This window comes from Somniosus microcephalus, chromosome 1, assembly GCF_052327205.1.
Source record: "Somniosus microcephalus isolate GS21.2 chromosome 1, FLI_Smic_1.0, whole genome shotgun sequence".
Taxonomy (NCBI): domain Eukaryota; kingdom Metazoa; phylum Chordata; class Chondrichthyes; order Squaliformes; family Somniosidae; genus Somniosus; species Somniosus microcephalus.
Genome location: NC_140987.1, coordinates 35,113,185 through 35,139,328, shown reverse-complemented (window position 1 = coordinate 35,139,328; position 26,144 = coordinate 35,113,185). Strand labels below are relative to the sequence as shown.

Genomic DNA, 26,144 nt, shown 5'->3' with positions numbered 1-26,144 from the left:
GCATAATTTAATCAAAAGTGCCAAAATATATATTTTTAAAGTTCTATTGAAAGTTTGAGTTATTTTTAAAGTGTCAGTAAGATAAATAACTGGAATCTTATTGAACGAATGCATTATTAGATCTGGCTTCCACTGCCAGTGTGAACAGGTGGCATCTGTTGATTAAATGGAAAAATCTGCCTTCGTCTAAAATGCTTCTGTAGAGATCCAGCTGCCCAACATTGTCAGTAGCAAGACAGCAATTCTGTGTAATTAGGGTAATCCTATCTAATACTGCATTGTTGCATAAATTGACTGCAAGTTCTGTTTCTTTTATGCAGATGCTGTTTACGTACTTTGCTATTCTTTGATCCTTCTTTCCATCGATTTGAATAGCCCGCACGTGAAGAACAAGATGTCCAAGCGGGAATTCATCCGGAACACCCGTCATGCTGCCCACAATATTAGTGAGGATTTTGTAGGACACCTATATGACAATATCTACCTTGTTGGTCACGTGGCTGCCTAAAAGCACCATTAACAACACTTACAGAACATTAGGGTCAAACCGATAAAAGTTGCACAATGAAGTATATTGACCTTTTTGTAAACACGAGGATTATTTTAGTGCTGGCCATTGTAACCTCTGTGTACAATCAAATCCTTTTTGTTTCCATCTTGCCATTGTTAGCACTTTGGTAACTGAATACCTGTTTGCGTTTTTATATTATTTAGTTATCATGAGTTGCACATAGTCGTGCCAATGGTCTGACGCAGCAGTTTGGGAAATAGATTCGTCTAAAACTGGCGTAAAAGTACAAGGGCTACAAAAGCATTAGAAATTGGTGGTTGGGCCTACAAATTAAGTGGGACTATTAACCCCCTAACCTTTTTTTCCCCCCCACCCCCCTTTTTTTAATGCATGTGATGTGTGTAAATATTGCAAAATAAGAGAGATTTATAATCATATAATTATTTTATTGTGAAGTATTTTAACTAAAAGATTTTTCTCTGTACAAATTAGGTGACTATTTTCTCTTTATTGAATTTGAACTTTTATGTTGCAGAAGCAAAAAAAAAAAAAGCACTTTGTTATGCGGTCTTTGACGTATGAGGTGGTTCAGACACCAATACTTTTTCTATGGGTTGACCTCCGACCCAGATTGTAGCTATAAAAGATCTATTTTCACATTTAGTACCCAGTCATGAAAGAACACTATTTTAACTGTTATCAAAACATCTTTGAAACTATTATCAAGTTATGTGTGCTGGTTTAAAGGCTGTATGAATGATTAACTTTTATGAAATCCTATTTAATACTTTTCCAAAGTATCATCTTTCCTCTGCTTTCTTTTCTTCTCTTTTTAAACATCTACTTTGATTTATCTTGGCTTTTCATGTATTGATAGGAAGTCCTATTTTGATGGGAAGTTGTCTTGAGGTGTTTGGCGTGCTAGGAAATCGAGAAGTTCGTTCGAACCGATCTCGTGTGGTTGTGCTTAAACCAGTTATTATTTAAGCTGGTTCAAGAAAATCACTTGTTCTCTTAAGTTTTTGAAAAGATGCATGCTCCAGACTCCCCAGTTTGAATGCGTGAGTAACCGAACCATACAGGGTCACAATGGGTTCCACACTTGACACCTGGCCTGTGCTGCATTAACCGTTCTCAGCCGTGGTGTCAGTCAATGTTTCCTCTCGTTTTTATTTGGGCCACACAGCTACTTTTCATGGGCTGTGCGGCTCATTCAAAATTCCGCACCTGCGCGGTTTTTCCCCATTTTTAAAAGCCGGTGAGCCGACTGCGCAGGATCCTCCAGAGCAGCTTAAAGGGAACATTGGTGTCAGTGTGAGCATTAAAATTGGCCTTCAGTTAGCAAGGTGGAAAGTTGGCCAGCATTTCCATGACTGGCGCAGCCCAGCGATTCTTGCAATACACGCACCCGAATGTTGGGTGAGGTCGGGGGTCAGCCTAGGCTGTGGTGCCCCACGCAGTCAAATAGCCTGCCCGCAGTCGCAGTCAAGCGTTGCACATAAATAATGGCTGTATGGGCAGGGCACCAGAAGGTAGCCATTGTTCATGGAACCCAAAGTTTCGCATGGAATCAATGCGAGGAGAGTAGAGGCTTGTTGGAAGAATTTAAAAACTCTTGTTTTTGAAAATATTTGCTAGTGAGAAAAGTTGAAGTCTGGTTTCTAAAGATCAAGTTTTATCGAACGAGGGGTGCAACAGAAACGTCAGAAACAAACGTGCATTACAGAAATCCCGATGCTAAAATGTCCATTGCTCCTGTATCAGTCTTTAACTGTCTTCCATTAACAACATGTGCACGCAAGGCAAGGCAATCCTACAGTCGCTTGAAGGAAGATGAAGAAATGTAATTTAGGATTTTACAAGTAGAGTGGATCAGATATTTACCACCTGGATTTTAGTTCCTGCACATGTCACTGGTAAATATTCCATAGAGGAGTGATTTATGTAGTGCGGAGTTACATGATTTAAGAAAAACACATACACTCAGACGGGATAAGGTTCCAAAATGGTCTTTTTTTAATTGCTCCTCTGTAATGGGCTGGAAATGGTTTCTGTTTTCTTTCCATGTGATATGTTTCCAGTTCCATAATGAGAACCCAATATCATTCTAGCGTTCCAATGGCCTGAGTATTTATCATTAGTGCACTTTACAGATTAAAGTAGATAAATTAGTGTTTTGATGCATGAAGGACACAGTGCACCAACAGACTAATGGAAAGATAATATTTAGGATAGTGTATTTAGCTAACACGCCGTACTTTCTCTGGGACTTGGGGTTTCTACCTAGCCCAAACTAGTGGAGTGGAAGTCTTTTGGTTGGCTGAATGGGTTCTATGCAAGGTGGCCTTTGGCAGCCTCAAACCTTGTCCTTAATGAGCACAGGCCTACAGCTCAAAATGGCCGTGATCCAGCCCACATTGGGCAATAACTTGGCAATATCGCTCGGATGTGTCGGGAAAACTGACTGCAGGAATGGGGAAAGACTCAACGATGAGGTAGGGCAGCTGTTGTAAGGTTAGAGAAAAAGCTCATCGGGTCTTTGTTTTATTCTGAACGAGGGGTGCTTTTTACCAAAATTGGAGGGGGAAGTATCATTTGGTTCATCATCGGTACCCTCACCTTTGATGAGCCTAAAATGTTTTAAAGGTATGTAGCTTTCCCTGATAATTTTAAAATTCAGACAAAATCGTTCCTTGAGCTCTCTGGATTGCAGTGCCCACTGATCACATCAGCATAAGGGTGGAATTGAAAGGGCAAATGGTAGAAGATGTCAACTGACACAACGTATTCGCCTTGAGAAGTAGCGATGGTGGAAGATGGTTGATGTTTTGCAAAGCCCTTACTTATACCTATATAATCCCATTGGCCAAAAACACTGATCTGAGAATGCTCTGCATCAGCCATGGGAGTGGGACTTTCAGGGGAGTCACTAAAACCAGGATTCATAGTGACCTGGTTTTTCATTGTAGAAATGCAAAAAAAAAACCTCAAAGGATAACTGAAAATGTTCGTTAAGCCACGTCTCAAATTTTAAACTGACTTCTCGCTTGAATAGAAGCAAATTTATAATCAAAACATAGGATGATCTTTTCAGTACTGTTTACAGACTCTTTTAAAAAAAAAAAAAAAAGTTAATATAAATGTTGCTGTAAATAAAGTTTATTTTAGTTGAATTGTAAGAAGGTAATTGCTCTTTTGCACAGGGATTCATTGTAGAATTAGCTATTATTTAAATATTATGTGTATATATAAGTTATTCTAAATTTGTCTCTGACATTTGCTGCTATCATGTATTACAGGTAGCAGCTTTTGAAAATCTAGCCCCTGGGTGCAAAATAAGAGTCGTGGGGGGAGGGCTGGAAATCTCTTTTTTTAGGTTATTTTTTAAATATAGCTTTAGTTACCCTTGAATAAGTTTAATTTTTAAATAATCTTTTGTTGCTAGATTGTATATAACCTTGCCATAAGGTCAGTTTTATATTGGGGGCATAGGAATTGCTGGACGAAAAAAGACCAGGGTCCATAGAGTTCGCCTTCTACCATCCTGGTAGTTACGTGATACAGCGATAATGGAATTGTTGACCAATCACGGCAATAAGTCTCTACCAATCAGTCTACAATGGACCTAGACATGACACGAGAAAAAAAAACCCCAGTGGTGGAGAGCGTTTGGGAACCATAGGCCCAAAGTCACCTTGGTTCCTCCCAAACATATTCTTCCACTCGATGATCAAAGTTGCGTTTTGGAGAAGACTTTGGCCAAAGATTGACACTCTGCGCTTGCCAGCTTCTGATTTCCCATCCATTAAAATAACTCGGAGGAAATTTATGGGCTGGTGAACACGAGCCTTTCTGTGTGCGCGCGACGTGTAGCGAAATAGTCAATGTCTTTATAAAGAATACATTTACAGTTTTTCTACACATGGCATACACACAGGAAAACGTTCCTGCCACAATTTTGACTCTCATAGGATTGGCTGTAATCAAATAGAGAAAGGACTGGTCATTCATTTTATCAATAATGTAAACAGGGTTCTAGTGTATCCCGTTGAAAGGCTGTTATGGCACTGTTATGCCTTGTGGTAGAGAAGTTTAGCTTTCTGTTTTATTTTGAAGTTTGGTAAAAGACTGATAAATTAACTTTCAGTGACTTAAGTTGAAGTGAAATCAACCCTAACTGAAAACTGCTGGTGAACTGACAGATCCAGAAAATTTACTACAAATTGCATTGTGTTCCCCAAAAATATTGAACAAAACACATTAGAACAGGGAACCCCAGTCCATTATTATTGATTCCATCCTCATCTTACTTGGAGTAGAAGCAGTGTGATATGCCCTAGAATGCTGCATGTCCTGGTGCCATATGGCCAGCCAGAAATAATAAACCCATTCAATTTCACCACATTTCGAGTTGGGAGTTGAATTTCCTGTTTTATAGCTTCATTTTGCTGGTGTATGAGAGATTCAGGGTTCAGCAATACCAACTACAATGCAGGGAATGCTATTTTTTTTTTTAACAGGCATATAAATTTTAAACTAAGCGTAACCATCTCCAATCCTCATTTTATACTCGTGCATTGAAAGCTACTGCATTCATTTTAAATCTACTGCATCTTTTTAGTGGAATGTTTTGAGAAACTAATTAGGTGTTTTTTTTTTTTTACTTTCCACATTGAATTGATTGCACATACTTTCCACTTTTTGTGGCTTTTCTTTTATTAAATCAAATCTGCTGTGATCTTACTATTAACAGAGGACCTTATTGCGACGTAAAGAGGTGTTCTCTGTTTCAGTATGTTTTTCGATTCATTTGTGCTGTTTCATGGTTTTACTGAAAATGATAAGAAAAAAGTGGAGAGCTTCCATATGCAACCAGCTGGGCAGGAAATCTGATCATCAGGCAGCAGTGGAGTTTGCAGATTTTACTATATGTATAACAGTAACAGGAAGGGGGTGAAAAAGCTGACTATGTATTTGAGACATGGGCTGCAACAAAATTAATTTTTAAAATCCCATGCATTATTACAGAGCACCATCTCTTCAACAATCCTCTATATAGACTGGAAGTTATTCATAAAATGAATGGGCATACTATTCACTTTTCGAAAAATCATACGTATTAAAGGTACGGCGGTACGCAAACTTACTTTTTTAATTAGCCTTTTGTATCAAAAAATTACTATTTTAATATTTTATACTGCTTTGTATTTGAGCGGCAATGAACCATTCATGTGTTTTGATATTCGATTGGAGATATTTGTTGTATGTCGATGGTTAGTCGCGTGCTCCTGAAGAAATAGATTTACTCGCATTGCAAACCCTGTTCTTGTGGGCATCAAGTAATTTTTGAGAAGTTGCGGGGAAGACTTTGCACTGGATATAGCAAAATCATAGACTTTTTAAAATATATAAATGGTTATGATATTTGTTAGAAGTATCATACCCAGAGGAAACTTTCCTCCAGAGTGGAATACTTTACTTTCTGTTTCCTACCCTCCCCTTTAAGTTTGTTTTAAAATCTGCAGTTTTATGCCAGAGAAGATTGAAGTTGCCTGAATCTTATGAGGCCTCTTCAAGCATGTGCATTTTCAATGTGGGTGCATTCGCCAATACCTACAGACTGACGTAAAGATCTTTGACTCAAGGCAATGAATTTTTAGGAAATAAAAAAAACGACTGGAAGGATGTTTAATTTAATGGCACTAAATGTTTAAGGTTTTTTTATACCTCCTGTCAATTATGATCTGTACTTTGAGGTTTATAACTTTTATTAAAAACAACTTGTCAAATTGATATCTTGTTTTCTGTGTGGTACAAAAATGCCTTGCATTCAGCAGTGAAAGTCAAACCACGGAGCGTTATTTCTGCATGTTTGCAAAGGAATTTTAATTACTTTGAACTTTTAACTAAGAATATTGGAGAGAATTACTTTGATAAAATGTTCAAGGATATTCAAACTTGTTTAGCAACTTCACTATGCAACTAGTGCTTTTACCTTATATTGTGAAGTGTCCATAATAAATATGGTGTTCCACGTTTTGTATAAAATTACTAAAAAGAAAACATCCCTACAAAAGCGGAATATAGGCCTCATTCTTCTGCAATATATTCCGTTTTTTAAAAACTTGCTCATTTTGAATAATTTTAAGATGCACGTTTAATGTATTTTGCCAATAAACATTTTGGTTTAATATCAACATCGACAACAACTTGTATTTATATAGCGTCTTCAACGTAGTAAAACTGCCCAAGGCGCTTCACAGGAGCAATTATCAAACAAAATTTAACAACAAGGAGATATTGGGGCAGATGTGAGGTAGGTTTTAAGGAGCGTCTTAAAGGAGGAGAGCGAGGTGGAGAGGTTTAGTGAGGAAATTCCAGAGCTTAGGGCCTTGGCAGCGGAAGGCACGGTCACCAATGGTGGAGCGATTGAAATCGGGGATGCTCAAGAGGCCAGAATTAGAGGAGCGCCAATATCTTGGAGGGTTGTGGGGCTGGAGGAGATTACAGTAATGAGAGGCGAGGCCATGGAGAGGTTTAAAAACCAGGACGTCCCACCATGTACCTTCATTAATATAGAAATTAACACACAGAATTGAAATGTTTCAATAGAAGGAGAAACATTGTCGAAACAAAATCTATTCAGTTAAAGAGTCTAAGTTAATTTTGATCAAGACACAAGCTACCTATCTTGGCTTTAATGGGGTAACGACCGATAAGATGCTGTACGATTTCTTGGGTCAAATATTATGCATTGTACTGCTGAGCCCAATTTGTCAAGTTGCACATAATTACAGATGATCTTGAAGTGGTTAATCTATCCTAGTGTATGCCTTTTATTATGTGCTATTCCAATAGCCATAATCTTACTAAGAATAATAGGACATTTGAGCTCAACGAATCTCATACAATATACAAAAACAGAGGATCACTGAAGAATGGGATATCAAATTACCCAGGAATTTATTAAAGTTTTTTCAACATAAAGTTGTCGTCTTCCCACCGCACAAAATGCATTTAAAGTCTGAATTCCACCAGTGGTCAGTTTGAGATACCTTTTAAACTGAGACAGGGAATTAAAAGCTGTTCCGAGTGACATTTAACTCCTTTAATAGAAAGACCAACTACAATTTCTGTATGGAGCCAGCCTATTCTACCTGTGGCCTTAACCCCCGGCAATCCAACCCTCCCAGCCAACTCGCTCCTTTTTGCCCTTGTATTATTTGCTGATTTTGTACGGTTTGAAATTATTGGGCCTGGAGTTTTGGAAAGGACTGTTTTTAGATTGAATTTAAACTTTATATGTGACCACCCCTGGCGCCCCCCCCCCCCCCCCCCGACATAAAAGCTTGAACACACCCCAGTCTAGAGTACGTTGCAGCTTTAAAGCTTATCAGGAGAACTGGTTCATTTTATAGGAATATAATACTGCTTTAATCCTTACTCATTGAAAAATGAGAGATAGATCATTTGCATTGAAATGTTCAACAAATTTGCACACTTCGCAATCAAAGTGCAGATATGCTATATGGTGTGATATCATTAGGTCATTTTTTTTTCTTGAGGGAGGAGATAGTTGTATGTTTATAGTATCTAGCAAGAAAAGTAGGTACAATGTTAATTAAGAAAAAATTTATATTTAAAAAAAAATGTAGGCGTACTGCACCTAACAGGTGCAAGTAGTCTTGCATTTTGCACTGATTTGTCATTTGGTGTACTGTGCTTTACATAACGTAAATTTGATTACAAGAATTTGAGCATAAAAAGTATGGATGTAGGAGGGTGGCATTTCCTGTGGAGGTGTAATGGGGAAATTACACTTAAAATTAAGCCCAGTCATGCGGTTATTTTGTTTTTATACATGCCAATCTCGTTAAGAGCATAAGAATTAGGAGCCGGAATAGGCCATTTGGCCCTTCGAGCCTGCTCTGCCATTCCATAAGATCATGGCTGATCTTCTACTTCAACTATACCTCCCTCCACTATTCTATCCATTGATTGTATTAGTATGTAAAAATCTACCGACCTCTGTCTTGAATATACTCAATGAGCGAGCCTCCACAGCCCTCTGGGGTAGGGTGACTATATGTCCCCGCATGAGGGACTGTGTCCCGGACAAACCACATCCCCAGAAGAGTCCCTGGTTCAGGAAAGTCGTCCCGAATACGTAACATACACCAGAATGTAAAAAATGGGCGAAATGAGCAGCCATCAGCGTAAACAATCGGGGTCCAAGAAAAGCACCGAACTTGCACCCTATATTCCTTCTTTAAGTATGAAAATTAAAGTTTAAAGCCATCTAACCATCATTCATGCACATTGGGCACAATGGGGTCGAGTTTCCGCTAATTATAGCCCCACAATCCGGGCAGAATCGACCAAACCAGCGTAAAGGATTGGGAAATTTGAATGAGAGTTACTACATATGCTCGAGTTTTCCACAATCTTTTACACTGGTTCAAAATTAAATTCACCTGAATCAGGCCCTGCCCACAAAACTGGCCACACCCACCCCAGGTCAAAATTGCAAGATTGCGCTGGTTCGGGAAGGCTCTTCAATTGTGCTCATTTTCTTAGGCGCACAGGCACATCTTAAACGTTTTTTTCATATCAAAAAATATTTAATTTATTAAGAAATCAATTAGTGTATGCCAACGAAACTATGAAATGGTTTAGTCTAGTTTTTTTAATGTTCTTTTCAGTGATTTTACATCGGGATACTCACATAAATGCTTACCTTGGGTGGTAAACCCATTTTCAGCTGTATTAATAAAACTGCCCCAGGTTACCGCTCTTAAATACATTAAGGAATAATTGTTAATGGAAAGAAAAATAAAGAAACGATTGTGTTCGATTACATTGCCCGATTGTGCTAGTTCATGGAAGATTTTACATTTGTGAATTAAACCTGAACTGTAACCTAGCTAGTGCAATTTCACGCGCATTTAGTGCGCAATTTCCCGATTCCGCCCAAAGCAGAAACTCTACCCCGACATGTTTAAGAACATGCAATCATTGAAGCTTTTCAATTTTTATTGTGACTTATACTGGTCCCATAACAATACATTCAAAGAAACAAAAAATACAGTGTAGATCTCAGTGAGTAGTAATTTAAAAATTTGCTTAAAAAAAGCAACAAAACACCAGAAAAATTACTTCCGGCTGCGCCTGAAATTCTGGGCGTAGTTTTACACCTATTTTGACCAGCATAATTGCAGGAAATTCGTTTGCACAGCTCTTTAGCTTGCAAAGCCAAAGCCATTATAATGCGGAGATGCAGCAGGGCACAGGGATCGGTAGACGGACGTAAAAGATCGAGGAAATTTGGGCGTAGCTGTTAACACATTTGCGCCCGAGATTCCTCCACTTTTTGCGCCGGGTGTTTGCTTTATGCCCCGATTACACGTGTCTCTGGGCACAACATACACAGGAAATGTCACCCTATGTACCCCCTAGTATGGAAGGGTGAGGTTGCACGTATTAGATCAGTTGAGGTCCAGCATCCTGCGGGAGGAAGTCCACAGAGGCTGGAATGTGATGATCCGTGGTCGACTAAATATATCCGAACAGTGATTTACATCTGCAGGTCTACACGATGGGGTTAAGTTAAAAATAATAACAGGAAATGCTGGAAATACTCAGCAGGTATTTTAAGTTCAAAACTAGTTTACTCGGTGTGGCAGATGTTGGTTTTGGAAAGACTAAATATACCCTTTTGTCCTACAGGTGATTCTTTAGATTAGTACCTAAACTAAATCGTTAACTATTTAGGAGAAGGGTGACTGGTGGCAAATTTAACTTCCAGGGAAAATAAGGATCCTACACCAAATATTCCCAGTCACAAACTCTAATATCCCAACAAACATTATAAGAGGCTTGATAAAGACTATTATTAGTGATCAGAGAGATACACTAATTCCCCGGTCCATCTATATGCTCTTTTCTATCTTGATGGTAAATGAGAGATTTCCATCACTTTTCATAGCTTTGCGATGTTCTCTGGACCGGGATTGCTTTGGACTCCAGCACATCTTTGTGCTGAGATGGGACCCGCTCTTTTTGCTTCGGGAAGATCCTCCCCTTCCTTTCCGGTACATGTTGCTGCCCGTTTGGGAATAAAGTGACGATCGTGCGCACTGGAAATTGAGTGCGTTGCTTGCTGGCGCCCTATAATAAACTAAAGGTTACAATCTACTGCCGGATAAAGTGCAGATTGTAACTGTTCCAAATCAGTCGAATCTCAAATCAATGCAAGAATTTACATGCACAGATTTACCGTCCGATTGATGATCACGCCCTTTAACCAGCTTCATGTTTCACATAATAAAGTAATCCGATTTTTTTTGTCCTCTTCCCTTTTAGCTATGATTGATTCAACTTAAATTGTCACTTGTATTCCCTCTCTCAATTGCATTGGGGGGGGGGAGGGGGTTAGAAGTTCTAGGCAAAATAAGGATCCAACCCCAAATAATCCCAGTCACAAACTCTACAGTGTACACAGTGAAAAATATCGATAACGAAACGATTGCAATTAATCCTAAGGATCAATCTCCCTTCTCAGCCCACTTTTCACCGTGCCTTTGCAATGACGTTACTGCTGCTTTGAAATAACTCCCGGGTATTTCACAGAAATCACAGAAACCCCACAGTGCAGATAGAGGCCATTTCGGCCCATCGAGCCTGCACCGACACATATCCCACCCGATCCCCGTAACCCCTACACCAACACATATCCCACCCTATCCCCGTAACCCCACGTATTTAATCCCCCTAACACTAAGGGTCAATTTATCATAGCCAATCAACCTAACCCGCACATCTATTTCTTGCGGTTAATTTGACCCAGACTCTTAAAATGTCTACGCATTAAATGTGTTTTATTTGAATAATCCCCTATTTCATTTTCTTTAATAATAGGTGATTCATCGCTTGATTGAACTTGCAATGATTACTTCACGATGGTTAATGTTTCAGCGAGACTGTCATCCTGCAGTGGCCACAGTTGGAACACCCACACTGGCTCAGCACTGTCTGACAGGATAGTCTCCGCGCCCCCTGTGGGGCTACACTGCAGCAGCATGCACCGTCCTGGATTGATAGCCCGCTTGCATTCCTTTCAAAATGCTACCAGGGTGGCCTGTAAATATAAAATTCAACTAAAAAAATTACTATATATGCATCGAGGGGTATGGGGCGAGAGCGGGAATATGGTATTGAGATAGAGGATCAGCCATGATCATATTGAATGGCGGAGCAGGCTGGAAGGGCCGAATGGCCTACTCCTGCTCCTATTGTTAATAGTCCTTAAGGTCTTTGGGCTATTGAAGCCCCCACACACACCCAAAAGGCACGAGAAACACGATTCAGGTCTTGTTGCGTCAATGACTAAATCCACAAAGCTAAAGTACATTGGGTGTCAGTGCTCGTAACTTGACTTTGCGATTGTTAATGAACCAAGGGTTTCTTTTTTTTTACACTATTGCCATAAAACGCCTGCTTCTAAAAGTTCCGAACCTCGAACTGCTGCGCGCGATTGCTCTTTCGCGTTAACTCGTCAAACTAACTTTCTGCTAATCCCTCCAAAGTTCTCTGCCGCCACACAAGCCGATTTCGCTGTTCATTACAGTGCTAAGAAATTTCATTGCGTTTGTTTTATTCGGAAATCCGTGGCTCCCCCTCCTCCCCCCAAAAAAGAAATTGAATAAAGAGACGTTTTATGCAGTGTTGCATGAATCCGCTTCCACTAGTTCAAGATTTGCATTTATTGAGAGCTCCGCCACACCTTTGAGAAACGAATCACTCGCCTTGAAGAACATTGACCTCTGCTATGTGAGCAAGTTTGAACAGCGGCGCCTCATTTAAACCACTTCTCTGGGTTTGAATATATAAATGATGCCAATGCGTCCTCTGAGAAAATGAAACGAGTGGAGAATATGCTTGACATGTAGAATTTATTTAATAAAACAAATGAAATTTTGCTTTCCATAAAATGCAAGTCAGAAATAAATTCTACAAAACCCATACATGAAAGAAACACTCGGCCGTTGCAATAGGTTGTTCATGTCCTACTGCCGCCGTTTAATGTATTTATCACATCCATTAGAAATAAACATTTAAAAAAAAATCCCAATCTATTTTAAGGGCTCGGGAAGGAGGAGTGTAAAATGACCGCTCGCCAATCTTCCTAATACGCTCTAAGGCGAGTAGGAGAAATACGGTACATCCGAGGAGATTGTCGGGGAAGGTTTTCCCACTCGACTGGCTGAGAAGTGCCAAGACGAGGAAGGTAAGTTTGCGGCCCATGATTAATGAGACTTGTGTCAGACTCACAGACCTGACACTGCAGTTTGTCAACACAAGGGCTTGGGGAAATCGCGACGCCACACTGTCGCCCGGAGCTGCCTCTTGCAGAATAAAATTGCAGGCACATTATAGCTGTTTAGCGCATCTTCTAAATAAAAGCCTGCCGCTGGTCTCCGCGTGTGATCGCGCGAAGCGTTTAAAGGCGCGCGTTGTATTGATGCAGAGATTATTTTGTTGTTGCTCTACCAATGTTGCCCGGTCAAAACAAATGACCTCGGCATTGAAACAACTTCAGAAAGGTCACAGTCTATCAACTCCATTCAAATAATTCTATTTCACACATGTTTTAAAAAAACACGAATAGGAGACAAATGTTCACTTTAACAACGAATTAACCATATCTGTGATTCAATAAGCATGTCTGGAGGATATAGTTGGTGCAGTTAGTTGTATCAACTATTGCTGATCAATGACTCCACAGCTTCTGACTCGTGTGTCTCTTGCTATTGCCCAGTTTCCCATCACTTCTCAAATGGCATAAATGGTATCATTTTCCAGGCAGATCAATTGAAATAAAATGCTCGCAATAAAACGATAAATGTCAGAAGCGAGTATCTCGGTGAAAAAGCAGGGTTCGAAATCTTCGTCCTCTGCTTTTCATTTAAAATTATTTTTTAACGTTTAAAAACAAATTCTAAGTTTAAAATTCACTTAAAATTTTTTTGGTGAAAGAGATCAGCCCTATCTGAAGCCAAAAATTACACGTAATATATCTGATTTTTGCAAATCATTAATACAAAATGTTGGAATCCTTATTTTTGCATAATATAAGAATATAATATATATAACTGTCCAGTCTGCACGCCACTATAGCTCAGTTTAGACTGGGATGATTTTTTCCCCCGCTGAATATTAAGTGCCTGAGGAGGACACACACTTTATTGGGCACATTCTTGCTACACTTCCAACTGCTTCGTTTAGCTGGGAAATAGAACACGCGCGTTGATTGTGTGTTTGGGATTAACGTTTGTGTAAAAAGCGCGCAATGAATGGCAGAAATTGGTTTTCATCGGACCGAGTAGCCGCTTTTCACACGGTTTGACCATGTTTGGAGAGATTCAATCTGTTTTTGTGCGGTGACATCCCCTTCACCCGAATCTTTGCATTAACTTCCACAAATTCTGCACTGCACTCACTACCTTGTACACAGTCAAAACATTGAAGTCCAACGACCAGCGAAAACCAGTTGTCCTGCTTACAACAACAACGTGTATTTATATAGCGCCGTTATTGTAGTAAAACGTTCCAAGATGTTTCACAGGTGCGTTATCGAACATTTGATACCGTGCCACATAAGGAGAAATTAGGGCAGGTGACCAAAAGCTTGGTCAAACAGATAGGTTTTAAGGAGCGTCTTAAAGGAGGAGAGAGAGAGGGGTAGAGTGGTGGAGAGGTTTAGGGAGGGAATTCCAGAGTTTAGGACCTCGGCAACAGAAGGCACTGCAGCCAATGGTGGAGCGATTATAATCAGGGATGCTCAAGAGGCTAGAATTGGAGGAGGGCACTAGGGCAGATATCTCGGGGGGTTGTAGTGCTGGAGGAGATTACAGAGATAGAGAGGGGCTAGGCCTTGAAGGGATTTGAAAACAAGGATGAGAATTTTGAAATCCAGGTGTTGCTTAACCTGGAGCCAATGTAGGTCAGCGAGCACAGGGGTGATGGGTGAACGGGACTTGGTGTGAGTTAGGATGCGGGCAGCGAGTTTGGATGACCTCAAGTTTATTGAGGGTAGAACTTGGGAGGCCAGCCAGGAATGCATTCTTGGCAGTAACAATTACATGGCAGAATCCAGAGAGATGGCCTGGAGTAAAATGAGATATTTCTCCCAAGTCTCTTTTTTATTAAAACATATATTAAGAGGATTTGATTGACATTTCTTTGAGCCGAAACTTGAGTACATCGAGGGGAAAATATGCTTATGTAGTTGCTAGATTCTAGCATTGTATTGTGCTTCTTTTTATGGGCCAGATGCAACTCACTGAATTGTTTTATATATATATATAAAGAATTTCCGCTATAAACATGCACTTGCAATATGTGTATTGCGAGTGTGTAATCATTCTGTACTCACATTTCACTTCTTTCTGGTACCTGTTTACCAGGAGATTGAATACAATTGCTAGTAAATCCCATCTGGAACACATTACGCGTTCTATTACATTATTTTACTTCTCATTAAACCTGCTCAAAGTTGGAATTCGTTCACAGATGCTACAGTTAAATGGTTATGAAGAGAACTGGGGGTTTGGGCGTGATTCCTTTGTATTGGCGTATAGTTTTTTCCATACTGTACTTTGGGAGGGGGTTGGGGGGGGGGGGGAGAGGGAGTTGTTCTCTGAGAACATGCAACTGCAGGGGTCGTGTGTTGGAGAACATTATTTGGGTTTATTCGCCTAACAACATGGACGTTGTCTAATGGAGGTGTGCTCAAATTGGTGGAGGTGAAGAGGGGGGAAATATCAGCTCATGCTGAAAAAAATCGTAAGTGGAAATGCATGAGATACACAGCAAGTCTCTTAGCATCCGTGCAGAGGAAAGACGGGTTAACATTTCGCCCATAGACCCCTCAGCATAACTGGAAGCAAGGTCTACACCCGAAATATGAACCTATCTTTGCGTGCAGATGCCAGAAGACACATTGTCGATATCTAGCATTTACACAGGGACGGGAAGGGAAGATGTTTCGTGCATTGATGTAGGGGCAATGGCGAAGCTGTTCTTTAGAAGTGTGTTTATCATTTCGAAAAGGTCAGAGAGGAACTATTTGCCCAGACTGCAAAGGTTGGAAGTCTAAAATAAAATAGAGGGTTGAAAAGCAAAGTTGGAAATATTCGTCCTCTGCTTTAAAAAAAATATATTTTGGCTCTTCAAAATTATTATTTTAAGAAAATTATATCGCTTTAAAAATACTTGGTAGGCGAGATCAGCCCTATCCGAAGTCAAAATTAATATTTTTCACTTTTAAATTATATTAAAATAATAAAATATTTTCAGTGTCATTCTGTACTTGTCCGAATGCTGGGAACCGTCCAAATAATGGGCAAACGAATTGGATACTGGTATTTATTCGTTACTAAAAGCAAGCAAACATGCCAATATTTGTAAGTGCTGCATGTACTGCAGGAAAAGTTAAAGACAGAATGACCTCGTAAATAACCTTACAGTTCTCGTTCACACAGTCTGTATTACACTGTCCTTCCTTGCCCATCCTTATCAACCCCCTCGCCCCCCCCCCAAAAAAAATACAACAAATGTGAAACGATACAGCTCAGAGCTAAAACATGCCTTCAAAGGGTGGAGAGGGGGAAAGCAATGATTTATGCTCCGGGGTGGATTGGCAGATTTATCACCAGCGCCCAGCGCCATTACCTGAACCCTCGCTGGGATATTTATTTGTGCTCCTCCCACTTTGCTTTTAATACCACGCACGGGCAAATAATCCAGATCTTGCTCCATTGTCATGTGTGCCAGAGACAGGCAGGAGATGCCGCACTGGACGTAAGGTAAATCCTCCCAAACCGGTGCATGCGTGAAAGACAGGCACCGCCACACTTACAGTACCTCCAACTGACAGACAGCAACCGACCCAGACGCTTGTTGCGAAGAATATTGCTGTTTGGGGACGATTTGGCTTCCCCCCGGGAGCTGGATTTTGTGAATAAAACACTTGCACATTTCTGTTTAAACGTTTCAATTACTACCTTTTGCTGTTCAAACGAATAGATGTATTCCAATCAGTGTCATCAATGTCATGGTGTTACTATACATGTGTTTAATATCGATTTGTTAATCAGAAACGGATTTTTCAGCACACACCGTCAACATCTGGGGCGCTTTGTTCCATTAAAGACTCCTAAAAAAATATATATATATCGCCTCGACTCGCCCCGAACTGTTAAACAGATCTGTAGCCGTTTGCTGTTCTACAATTAGCCCCGCTCAAATCGCTGTGGGTTTTTTTTACATGAAACTTCCTGAAGCACTGCTGGTGGATTTGGATGTTGTCTTCATGCGAGTGAGAGAGAGAGAGAGAGAGAGAGAGCTGTGTGCCTCCAGCGAGTTATTTCGCATTTTCAGCCGGGTTTACCGTTTACCCGCAGCTCCCTGCTCGTTATGTTCTATCTGGGGCCCGCCCGCTTGCAAACTAACTCTTGTTGACAAAGCAATTCCCGTCAAAATAACCTCACCTTACCATTCGCTATAAGTATTTTTTTTCTCTTCCCCCCTCCCCCCCCGACCTTATCTCTAAAGACACTGGCCCATTGTATTATTTCCCATTTTATTACAGATAACTCAAGAAGTATTTAAATACGCCCAGCAGGCTTGATTCTGCCGTGTAATTTTTCGATGGATTGGGAAATTGTTCATCCGTAAAATATATGCCACTACTTTGGTGAAATGAGTGAAAGTTGTATTGTGTGAACAGTACTTTACAACCACATTTTATCTTTTCTGCGTGATTAAATATGCGTAGATATGATTTCAATTCCCTTTATTTAAGATGCCAGGTACACTAGTGTTAACCTGCCTTTATTTGGCTAGAATGGCCAAATCTACAAAACGAAATGATGTAAGTAAATGTTTTATGGCTTTCATTGTTTTAATTGATGATGTATCTCTGAACCTAATATCATTAGGATTTAGGTAAGTAGAATTTGAACACAATTGGGAATGGACAGATATGTGAGGGTCGGCACTAGATAACTCTCAGAGCCCTGAAAGCAGAGCCTGCGGCCATCGAACAGCCCGAATAAATACATTGGGGCTGATAACACAGGGCTGTTCTTTCGTATGCCAGTCTTTAGCTAAATGCGCAGTATTTATAATTCATTTTTTTTAAAGACCAGGCAAACTTGAACAGATAGATCGAGGGAATAAACACCTTAGGTCACTGTTGCGTACAATAAATAGGTTCTTTCGTGGCGATATTTCTCAATATTGAAACACACATCTACAGATTTAAAGAGATGCTTTGCAATGTAATGCTGCAATATCTGATTAATGGGCGAGAATATTCAATCCATTGTATGATAGAGGACCGAATGACTGAGGAAACTGCAATAAAATATTACACGCTCCACTCAGACTCACACTTCTGTGTATATTTGAACTAAGTTGAGAAACTTTTCCCTCAACTTCAATTTTAGTTTAAGCGAGTCCAAAGCCTGCGTTAGTGGGCAAGACACGAATTAATGAAATCGTTCCAAGTTTTTGGAATCTATCCACCCTGCCCGAGTTTTAGTTATTGGCCCGAGTTTCGTATGCCTTACGAAACATCACTGAATTTTTCAACCGACACCATGCATGTCACACTTAGCAAGCACATTTTCGAATGGTGTAGAGGGAAAGGTGAATCTGTGGCCGGCAATTCATTAACGTGCAACGCTGCACTGGTTTCCGTGCGTCATATATGGCCGCCGACACTTTAATCAGACATAACAGTTTACATTGCAGAGCGTGTTTTGTCGGAAATACAGTCACACAATGCTGTTAAATAGCAGCAAGCAAGGTCACAGGACCCAAGACGAGACGGAACCAACAGTGGCAAGGCGTGTTAATTTGCTCCAACATCCTCTTCAAGCTTGAGTGGAAACATAAGAGATCGCTATTAGTCATTTATCGGCCAATCGCCCCCCCCCTTTCAATTTTATTTGCCCCCCTCTCTCTGGGTGTCGTAGCTTAAATAACTTTTCAGTGACCCGCAATCGGCATCACATACTCCAGTCGTGAACTACCCTAAACTGGCAAACACGGGCTGAATGCAGGGCTATACAGATTTGAAATATAATGTACTTTGTGTGTAAATATAATCACATTTAATATGTCAATGTTTAGCGTCTGTCAATTTAGGGGGAAAACTATCACGTGTCTGACAGTATAATCTAAGGCACATAATACTTCAATTAAATCCCTTGTTTTCATTGGCATGTCCTCCAGTGGTGCTTGAAATCCAATGCCACAGATTTTGGGATCAGTCGAAGGTAATAACTCGTCCACTCGCTATAACTTCAACATCAATCCTTTTATGGCAATTCATGAATTCTTACACAATTCAAAGAGGCTCTCAAATTGCTACTCCCCAGCCATCATAATATTGCTGAAATCATTCATGGAAAATCCAGCTTGTTATTTCCCCCCAACCCCATGATACGGGTCTAGGTTATTGGACTATTATTTTTAGCAGTAATTTTGAACCCACGGACTAGATTTATTTACGCTGGGAGTCGCACGCGAAAGATCGCTGAATAAAAACGCCAAAAACCAGATGGCAAGGCAGGAGGGAGATTCGGGATCAAGGCGTCGGAGATACTTAACAATCTCCCTCAATCCAACGGCAGCCGGTGAAGGAGGTTGCCCTGTTTAATCATTTCCCCGACAGCAGCAAGCTACTGTCATAACCGTCCTCTGGCTCGGCAACTGTACCAGGCTGAAGCTACACAGCCCTCTCTGCTAAGTCCGAAAACCTATTCAGTTAAAACAGCCAGGAATGTATTTAAAATCGACAAGGGAGCGCGGAGTAAGGATTGGCGAACGATTTTAAGACCAGAAATGACTGATTGTCATCTTAACCTAGAATAGAAACAGAGCAGGAGTAGGCCATTCGGCCCCTCGAGCCTGCTCCGCCATTCAATGCGATCATGGCTGATCATCCAAATTCAGTACCCTGTTCCTGCCTTCTCTCCATATCCCTTGATCCCTTTAGCCTTAAGAAATATATCCAACTCCTTCTTGAATGTATTTAATGAATTGGCCTCTACTGCCTTCCTTGGCAGAGAATTCCACAGGTTCACCACTCTCTGGGCGAAGAAATTCCTCCTCATCTCTGTCCTAAATGGCTTACCCCTTATCCTTAGACTGTGACCCCTGGTTCTGGACTCCCCGACCATCGGGAACATCCTTCCAGCATCTAGTCTGTCTAGTCCTGTTAGAATTTTATAAGTTTCGATGAGATCCCCTCTCATTCTTCTAAACTCCAGCGAGTATAAGCTCAATCAACCCAATCTCTCCTCATACGTCATTCCTGCCATCCCAGGTATCAGCCTGGTGAATCTTCGCTGAACTCCTTCCATGGCAAGAACATCCTTCCTCAGATAAGGCGACTAAAACTGCACACAATACTCAAGATGTGGCCTCACCAAGGCCCTGTACAACTGCAGCAAGACATCCTTGTTCCTGTATTCAAACCCTCTCGCTACAAAGGCCAACATACCATTTGCCTTCTTAACTGCCTGCTGCACTTGCATGCTTACTTTCAGCGACTTGTGCACAAGGACACCCAGGTCTCGTTGCACTTCCCCTTCTCCCAATCTATTGCCATTTAGATAACCTCACATTTATCCACGTTATATTGCATCTGCCATGCTTCTGCCCAATCACCCAACCTGTCCAAATCAAACTGGAGTTTCTCGGCATCCTCCTCACAGCACACACGCCCACCCAGCTTTGTGTCGTCCGCAAACTTGGAGATATTACATCTAGTTCCCTCGTCCAGATCATTAATATATATTGTGAATAGCTGGGGTCCAAGGACCGATCCCTGCGGTACCCCACTAGTCACTGCCTGCCACTCGGAAAAAGAGCCGTTTATTCCAACTCTTTGCTTTCTGTCTGCCAACCAGTTCTCTATCCAAGTCAATACCTTGCCCCCAATCCCATGTGCCTTACTTTTACATGCTAATCTCTTATGTGGGACCTTATCGAAAGCCTTTTGAAAATCCAAATACACCACATCCACTGGTTCTCCCTTATCTATTTTACCAGTTACATCCTCAAAAAATTCCAGTAGATTAGTCAAGCACGATTTACCTTTTGTAAAGCCATGTTGACTTTGTTCAATCTGGTCACTTTTTTCCAAGTGCTCTGCTATTACATCCTTTACAATGGACTCTAGCATTTTCCCCACTACCGATGTTAGGCTTACCGATCTGTAATTCCCCGTTTTCTCTCTATACCACCCTTTTTGAACAGTGAGGTAACATTAGCAACCCACCAATCCATGGGTACTGTTCCAGAGTCTATCGAATTTTGGAAGATGACCAGCAATGCATCTACTATTTCTAGGGCCACTTCCTTAAGTACCCTAGGATGTAGATTATCAGGCCCTGGGGATTTATCCGCCCTCAATCCCATCAATTTCCCTAACACCATTTCCCTACAAATACTGATTTCTATCAGTTCCTCCCTTTCATTAGACCCTATGTTCCCCAACATCTTTTGGAGGTTATTTGTGTCCTCCTTTGTGAAGACAGAACCAAAGTATGTATTTAATTGGTCAGCCATTTCTTTGTTCCCCATTATAAACTCCCCTGATTCTGACTGCAAGGGACCTACGCTTGACTTCACCAATCTTTTTCTCTTCACATATCTATAAAAGCTTTTACAGTCAGTTATTATGTTCCCTGAAAGCTTACTCTCATACTCTATTTTCCCCCTCTTAATTAATCCCTTTGTCCTCCTTTGTTGGATCCTAAACTGCTCCCAATCCTCAGGTTTTCTGCTTTTTCTGGCCAATTTATATGTCCTCTCCTTGGATCTTATGCTATCCCTAATTTCCCTTGTAAGCCACGGTTTTATTTTTATGCCAAACTGGGATGAACAAATTCTGTAGTTCATCCATGCGATCTTTGAATGTTTGCCATTGCCCATCCACCGTCAACCCTTTGAATGACATTCCCCAATCAATCCTACCCAACTCGCGCCTCATACCATCGTAGTCTCCTTTATTTAATGGCATTCTCCTGACACTATTTTAACCGAGGTGTGAGCTTATTTAAAATTAGTTAAAATAATTGGCACATGAATATCTTTCTACCTTAATAACCCAAAATAGCTATTTTTCATAATTAGATATTTCAACATTGTGTAGAAATCAGTATTATTTAGCCAAATGTTTTCAAATATGCAGCAAGGAATAAAACAACAACAACAACTTGTGTTTATATAGCGCCTTTAACGTAGTAAAACATCCCAAGGTGCTTCACTGGAGTGTTATAAGACAAAAAATTTGACACCGAGCCACATAAGGAGAAATTAGGGCAGGCTTCGTCAACAAGGTAGGTTTTAAGGAGAGTTTAAAGGAGGAAAGAGAGGTAGCGAGGCGGAGAGGTTTAGGCAGGGAATTCCAGAGCTTGGGGCCTAGGCAACAGAAGGCACGGCCACCAATGGTTGAGTGACTATAATCAGGGATGCTCAAGAGGGCAAAATTAGAGGAGCGCAGATATCTTGGGGGTTGGGGGTTGTGGGGCTGAAGGAGATTACAGAGATAGGGAGGGGCGAGGCTATGGAGGGATTTGAAAACAAGGAAGAGAATTTTGAAATCGAGGTGTTGCTTAACCAGAAGCCAATGTAGGTCAGCGAGCACAGGGGTGATGGGTAAACGGGACTTGGTACTGAATGATAGAAGTTCACAGCACAGAAGGAGATCATTGGGCCATCCTGTCTGAGTGGGCTCTTAGAGCAACCCTGTCCGTATCCTCCTCAGCTAAACTTTTCCCTTGAAAGAAGCAGTGATCCCTGTCTTACCATTTCCTGTGGCAAAACATTTTGGGCTAGAAATTCATTATAGCCCAGGAATGGGCTGTATAATTGGAAAAGTTGGATAATTAGCACCAGGCGCTAACGCTTTAAACTGCACGCAAAATTCATGCTCACTGCTCAAATAAATGATTGGAGCGCTGATTCAAGCCTTTAAGCCCAAGCTCATTGACGTTATACTCAAAGGGTGGACCAATATCAGGTGCAATCTAATCACAAGTCATGATTGCCACAGGCTTTTTTCTAAAGGGGAGGATCATTGATGCTGCAGAATTTCATTCTCAGCATTGCTGGTTGTGCAGCTGCCTCAGCAAGCAGCAGCAGGTCAAGGAGAAGGAGCCAGAGGACTGAAGCACCTGTACTCATGGCAGATCCACGCCCCAGGGAGAGAGCCCGCAGATTTTCAGACCAAGCATTGGAGGCGTTGGTGTCCGCTGTGGAGAGACGGAGGACGGTGCTCTACCCGGCAAGTGGCAGGAGACCCTCACCAGAAGCGCAGCATATCTCGAGCAGCACTGTGGTTCCTAGGTCCCACACACAGTGCAGGAAGAAATTAACAACCTCACTCAGGCGGTCAGGGTGAGTGAATGCTTCAACAAATGCTACATAGCACCATCTGAACCTGTCTGCACACACTGCTCAAAGCAGCACACCCCCAGCACTCACCCACCAACAATCTCTACCTACCAACACTCACACCCACATCTCACACCTTGCACACAATGACAGCTATTCAACTATGGCAGGCACATCACCCAAACACATTGCTCCACACTCACTCACACACTATCCTTTCTCTTGCAGGCCAAGGTGGCTCACAACAGGAGGGAGCATTACTGCACAGGCAGGGGACAAGCTGACACCCATCCACTGTCTGCACTGGAGAATCGAGTGCTGCAGATCATCGGGCGCCAGGTGGTGGGCGTCGTGGCCACCGGCGACGTTGACCCCCCTTGGGGACAACAACGGTATGTTCATCCCTACTCCTTCTTTTCACAGCCCACTTCCCCCTCACCCCACAAGCGTTTTGCACTTTCCAGCTAATCATGCTGTATGCATGCACTTCTCCCTTCCTGCCCCCCTCCCCTCACCTTAACCCGACTCTTGTGTCTTTATGCTTTCAGATACTGAGCAAGCACCTGAGCAGCCTGTCCCTGAGGGCACCATAGAGAGCGAGGCGGGAGAAGAGGAGGAGGAGGAAGAACACACCGCGTCACTGCATGTCTCACGGGCAGGCACCAGCTCAGATACTGGCACTACGCGTTCTTTAGAGGCTTGTATAGTAGCAGGATCTGCAAAGGTTGAGCTACCGGGGACGAGTGGGCTGCAGCAAGGCCAGGGGGAAAGGGTAGCTCGGGGGCCAGCTCCCTGGAGGGTGAGTTCGCGCGTGAGTTCTGCTGCACAGGACTCAGACGAGGGCCTCAATGGGGAGGTGTTTAGAAGAAGGGTGATGGGCATGCACATGAAGATCATAGGTGCAACGGCAAGAGTGCCCGAGAGCCTCTCGGCAATGATAAAGAGCGTGGAGGAGTGCTCCTCCAACATTGCACAAGGCTCTGCGCACACCATAGAGCCCATCATTTCCAGTCTCTAAAGGATGGTAGACTCCCAGAGAGACCGTGGCGACCCAGACCTGATACCGCGTGTGATCGGCGATCTGGCAGCTTCCATTGCTGAACAGGCAGAAGTGACGCAACATCTTAGTGCTGTAATGGAGTCTAGCTTGGTGGCAACCAATCTCACACTGCAATCATGCAGTCTCAGCTTGATGTCTCATGATATCATGGCTGGGTCCACCACCATTGACTGGGGCTTTCATGGTGTCGCAGCAGGCCAGCAATCTGTGCTCCAACAGATTGATAGGGTTGCTGAGGTGCTGCCCTTGGGGAGTGGGAGTAGGTCAGTGGAGCAGGAACCTGCTGTCCTCTCTCAGGATGACAGCATTCCTGCTCCCACCACTGCCACTCTGCCATTGCCCTTGTCGCTGCCTGTCATCCAGCCTGCCCAAACTGCTGCCAGCAATGCTGAGTTGGTGCAGTCTACACCTGGGCCTTCCAGGCCTAGAGCTGGTCGAGGGATTCCTGCAAGTCCATCTGAAGTCTCCCGCACGGACACTCAGCAGCCTTCCACCAGCCGTGCTGCAGCCACTGGGCCAACATTTCATAGGAGCATCTAGAGTAGGCAAAGGCACAGTAACGCGAGGAACTAAGGGATGTGGCGAGCAACGGGGATCTGGGGATTAATTCATTCGAACCACAGTCTGATGAGGTGGTCATGGACCGTCCTTCTGGATGGCCCATTGAGTGGCTGCCTCCTCCCTCACTCCTGTTCCTCCTTCTCGTTGTCCTCCTCATCTTCCTCTTCCTCCTCCTCCTCCTCCTCTTCCTCTCCCTCTTCCTCCTCCTGAGGTGGTCCCGCAATGCCTGGTGGCAAGGGCTGGGTCCTCATGATGGCCAAGTTGTGGAGCATGCAGCAGACCACCATGAAATGGGACACCCACTTAGCCAAGTACTGGAGGGCTCCTCCTGAGCAGTCAAGGCAGCAGAACTGTTGGTTCAGCAGGCCGATGGTCTGCTCGATGATGTTCCTGGTGGTGGCATGGCTCTCATTATATCAGTGCTGGGCAGGAGTGTTGGGGTTGTGGAGGGGAGTCATGAGCCAGGTGGAGATCGGATAGCCCTTGTCTCCGACCAGCCAGCCGTGAGCTTGATGTGGTGGCTGGAAGTGTGCTGGCACACCGGTTTGGCACAGGATGAAGACATCATGGCTGCTGCCAGGATAGCGGGCATTGACATTGAGGAGTGGCTGTGTGTGGTCACACACCAACTGCACATTAAGTGAGTGGTAGCCTTTGCGGCTACAGAAGATCTCAGGATTGTTATGCAGTGCCTGCAAAGCCACGTGGGTGCAGTCAATGGTGCCCTGCACCATGGGGAATCCCGCTATCCTGGCAAAGCCACATGCAAGCTTGACCAGCTTCTCTCTTGTGATGGGGAAGGAAATGTAATCCCTTCTCCTACTGTAGAGAGCCTCTGTGACCTCCCGGATGCAGCAATGGACGGCGAACTGTGAGATGTTCACTATATCTCCTGTTGCAGACTGGAAGGAACCGCTGGCGAAGAAATTGAGGGCGATGGTGACCTTGACTCCCACTGATAGAGCTGTGGTCACCCTGATCTGAGGCTGGAGGTCTGGTTGCAGGAGGTGGCAGAGTTCTGTGACCACCTCCTTGGTGAAACAGAGCCTTCTAATACACTGCTCCTCGCTTAATTGGAGGTACGAGAAGTGCTCTTGGAATTCCCTCGGAGGGTAAGGCCTCCTGTTGAGAGTGCTGATGGCCCTCCTCCTCCCTCTGGGCACATGGTCCAGTCTTTCTCACTGCCTTCGCTCCCTCTGCCATAGATCCTGGAGGGCGAGATTGACTGACAGTACAACCTCCATTAATGTAACCGAGTGTGGCAGTTTGATTTTTTAAAGAATAATTGTAACTACTTTTTAGTTGCCACAAAACTCCTGATACTAAATAACCTTGAAGTGATGGAATTAGACTGTTGCACGATGTGAAACTGACAAGAAAGCACTGAAACTTCACTAACCTATAGCTGTGACTCATTACTGATGATCTCTTTAAATAACATCCCTGGAGCTGCCTTCCTGCTGCTTCCCACCAGCTTTCCCAGTTGCTGTTTACTACAGGTGCTAAGATAGGTGGTGACAATCAATTTCACAGATCGGG

The 26,144-nt window shown here is 42.6% G+C and overlaps 1 protein-coding gene across 4 annotated transcripts in view; it reads left to right on the top strand.

Annotated features, from left to right (window-relative positions):
* fbxo8 (F-box protein 8) overlaps nt 1-6,304 on the top strand; it is a 120,434-nt gene extending 114,130 nt beyond the window's left edge. For all 4 annotated transcript variants that reach the window (XM_085977720.1, XM_085977710.1, XM_085977705.1 and 1 more), the window contains exon 6: nt 321-6,304. In XM_085977720.1, coding sequence (XP_085833846.1) covers nt 321-508 — 188 coding nt within the window. In that variant the 3' untranslated portion in view covers nt 509-6,304. The remainder of the gene's footprint in view (nt 1-320) is intronic.
* The last annotated feature ends 19,840 nt before the right edge of the window (nt 6,305-26,144 follow it).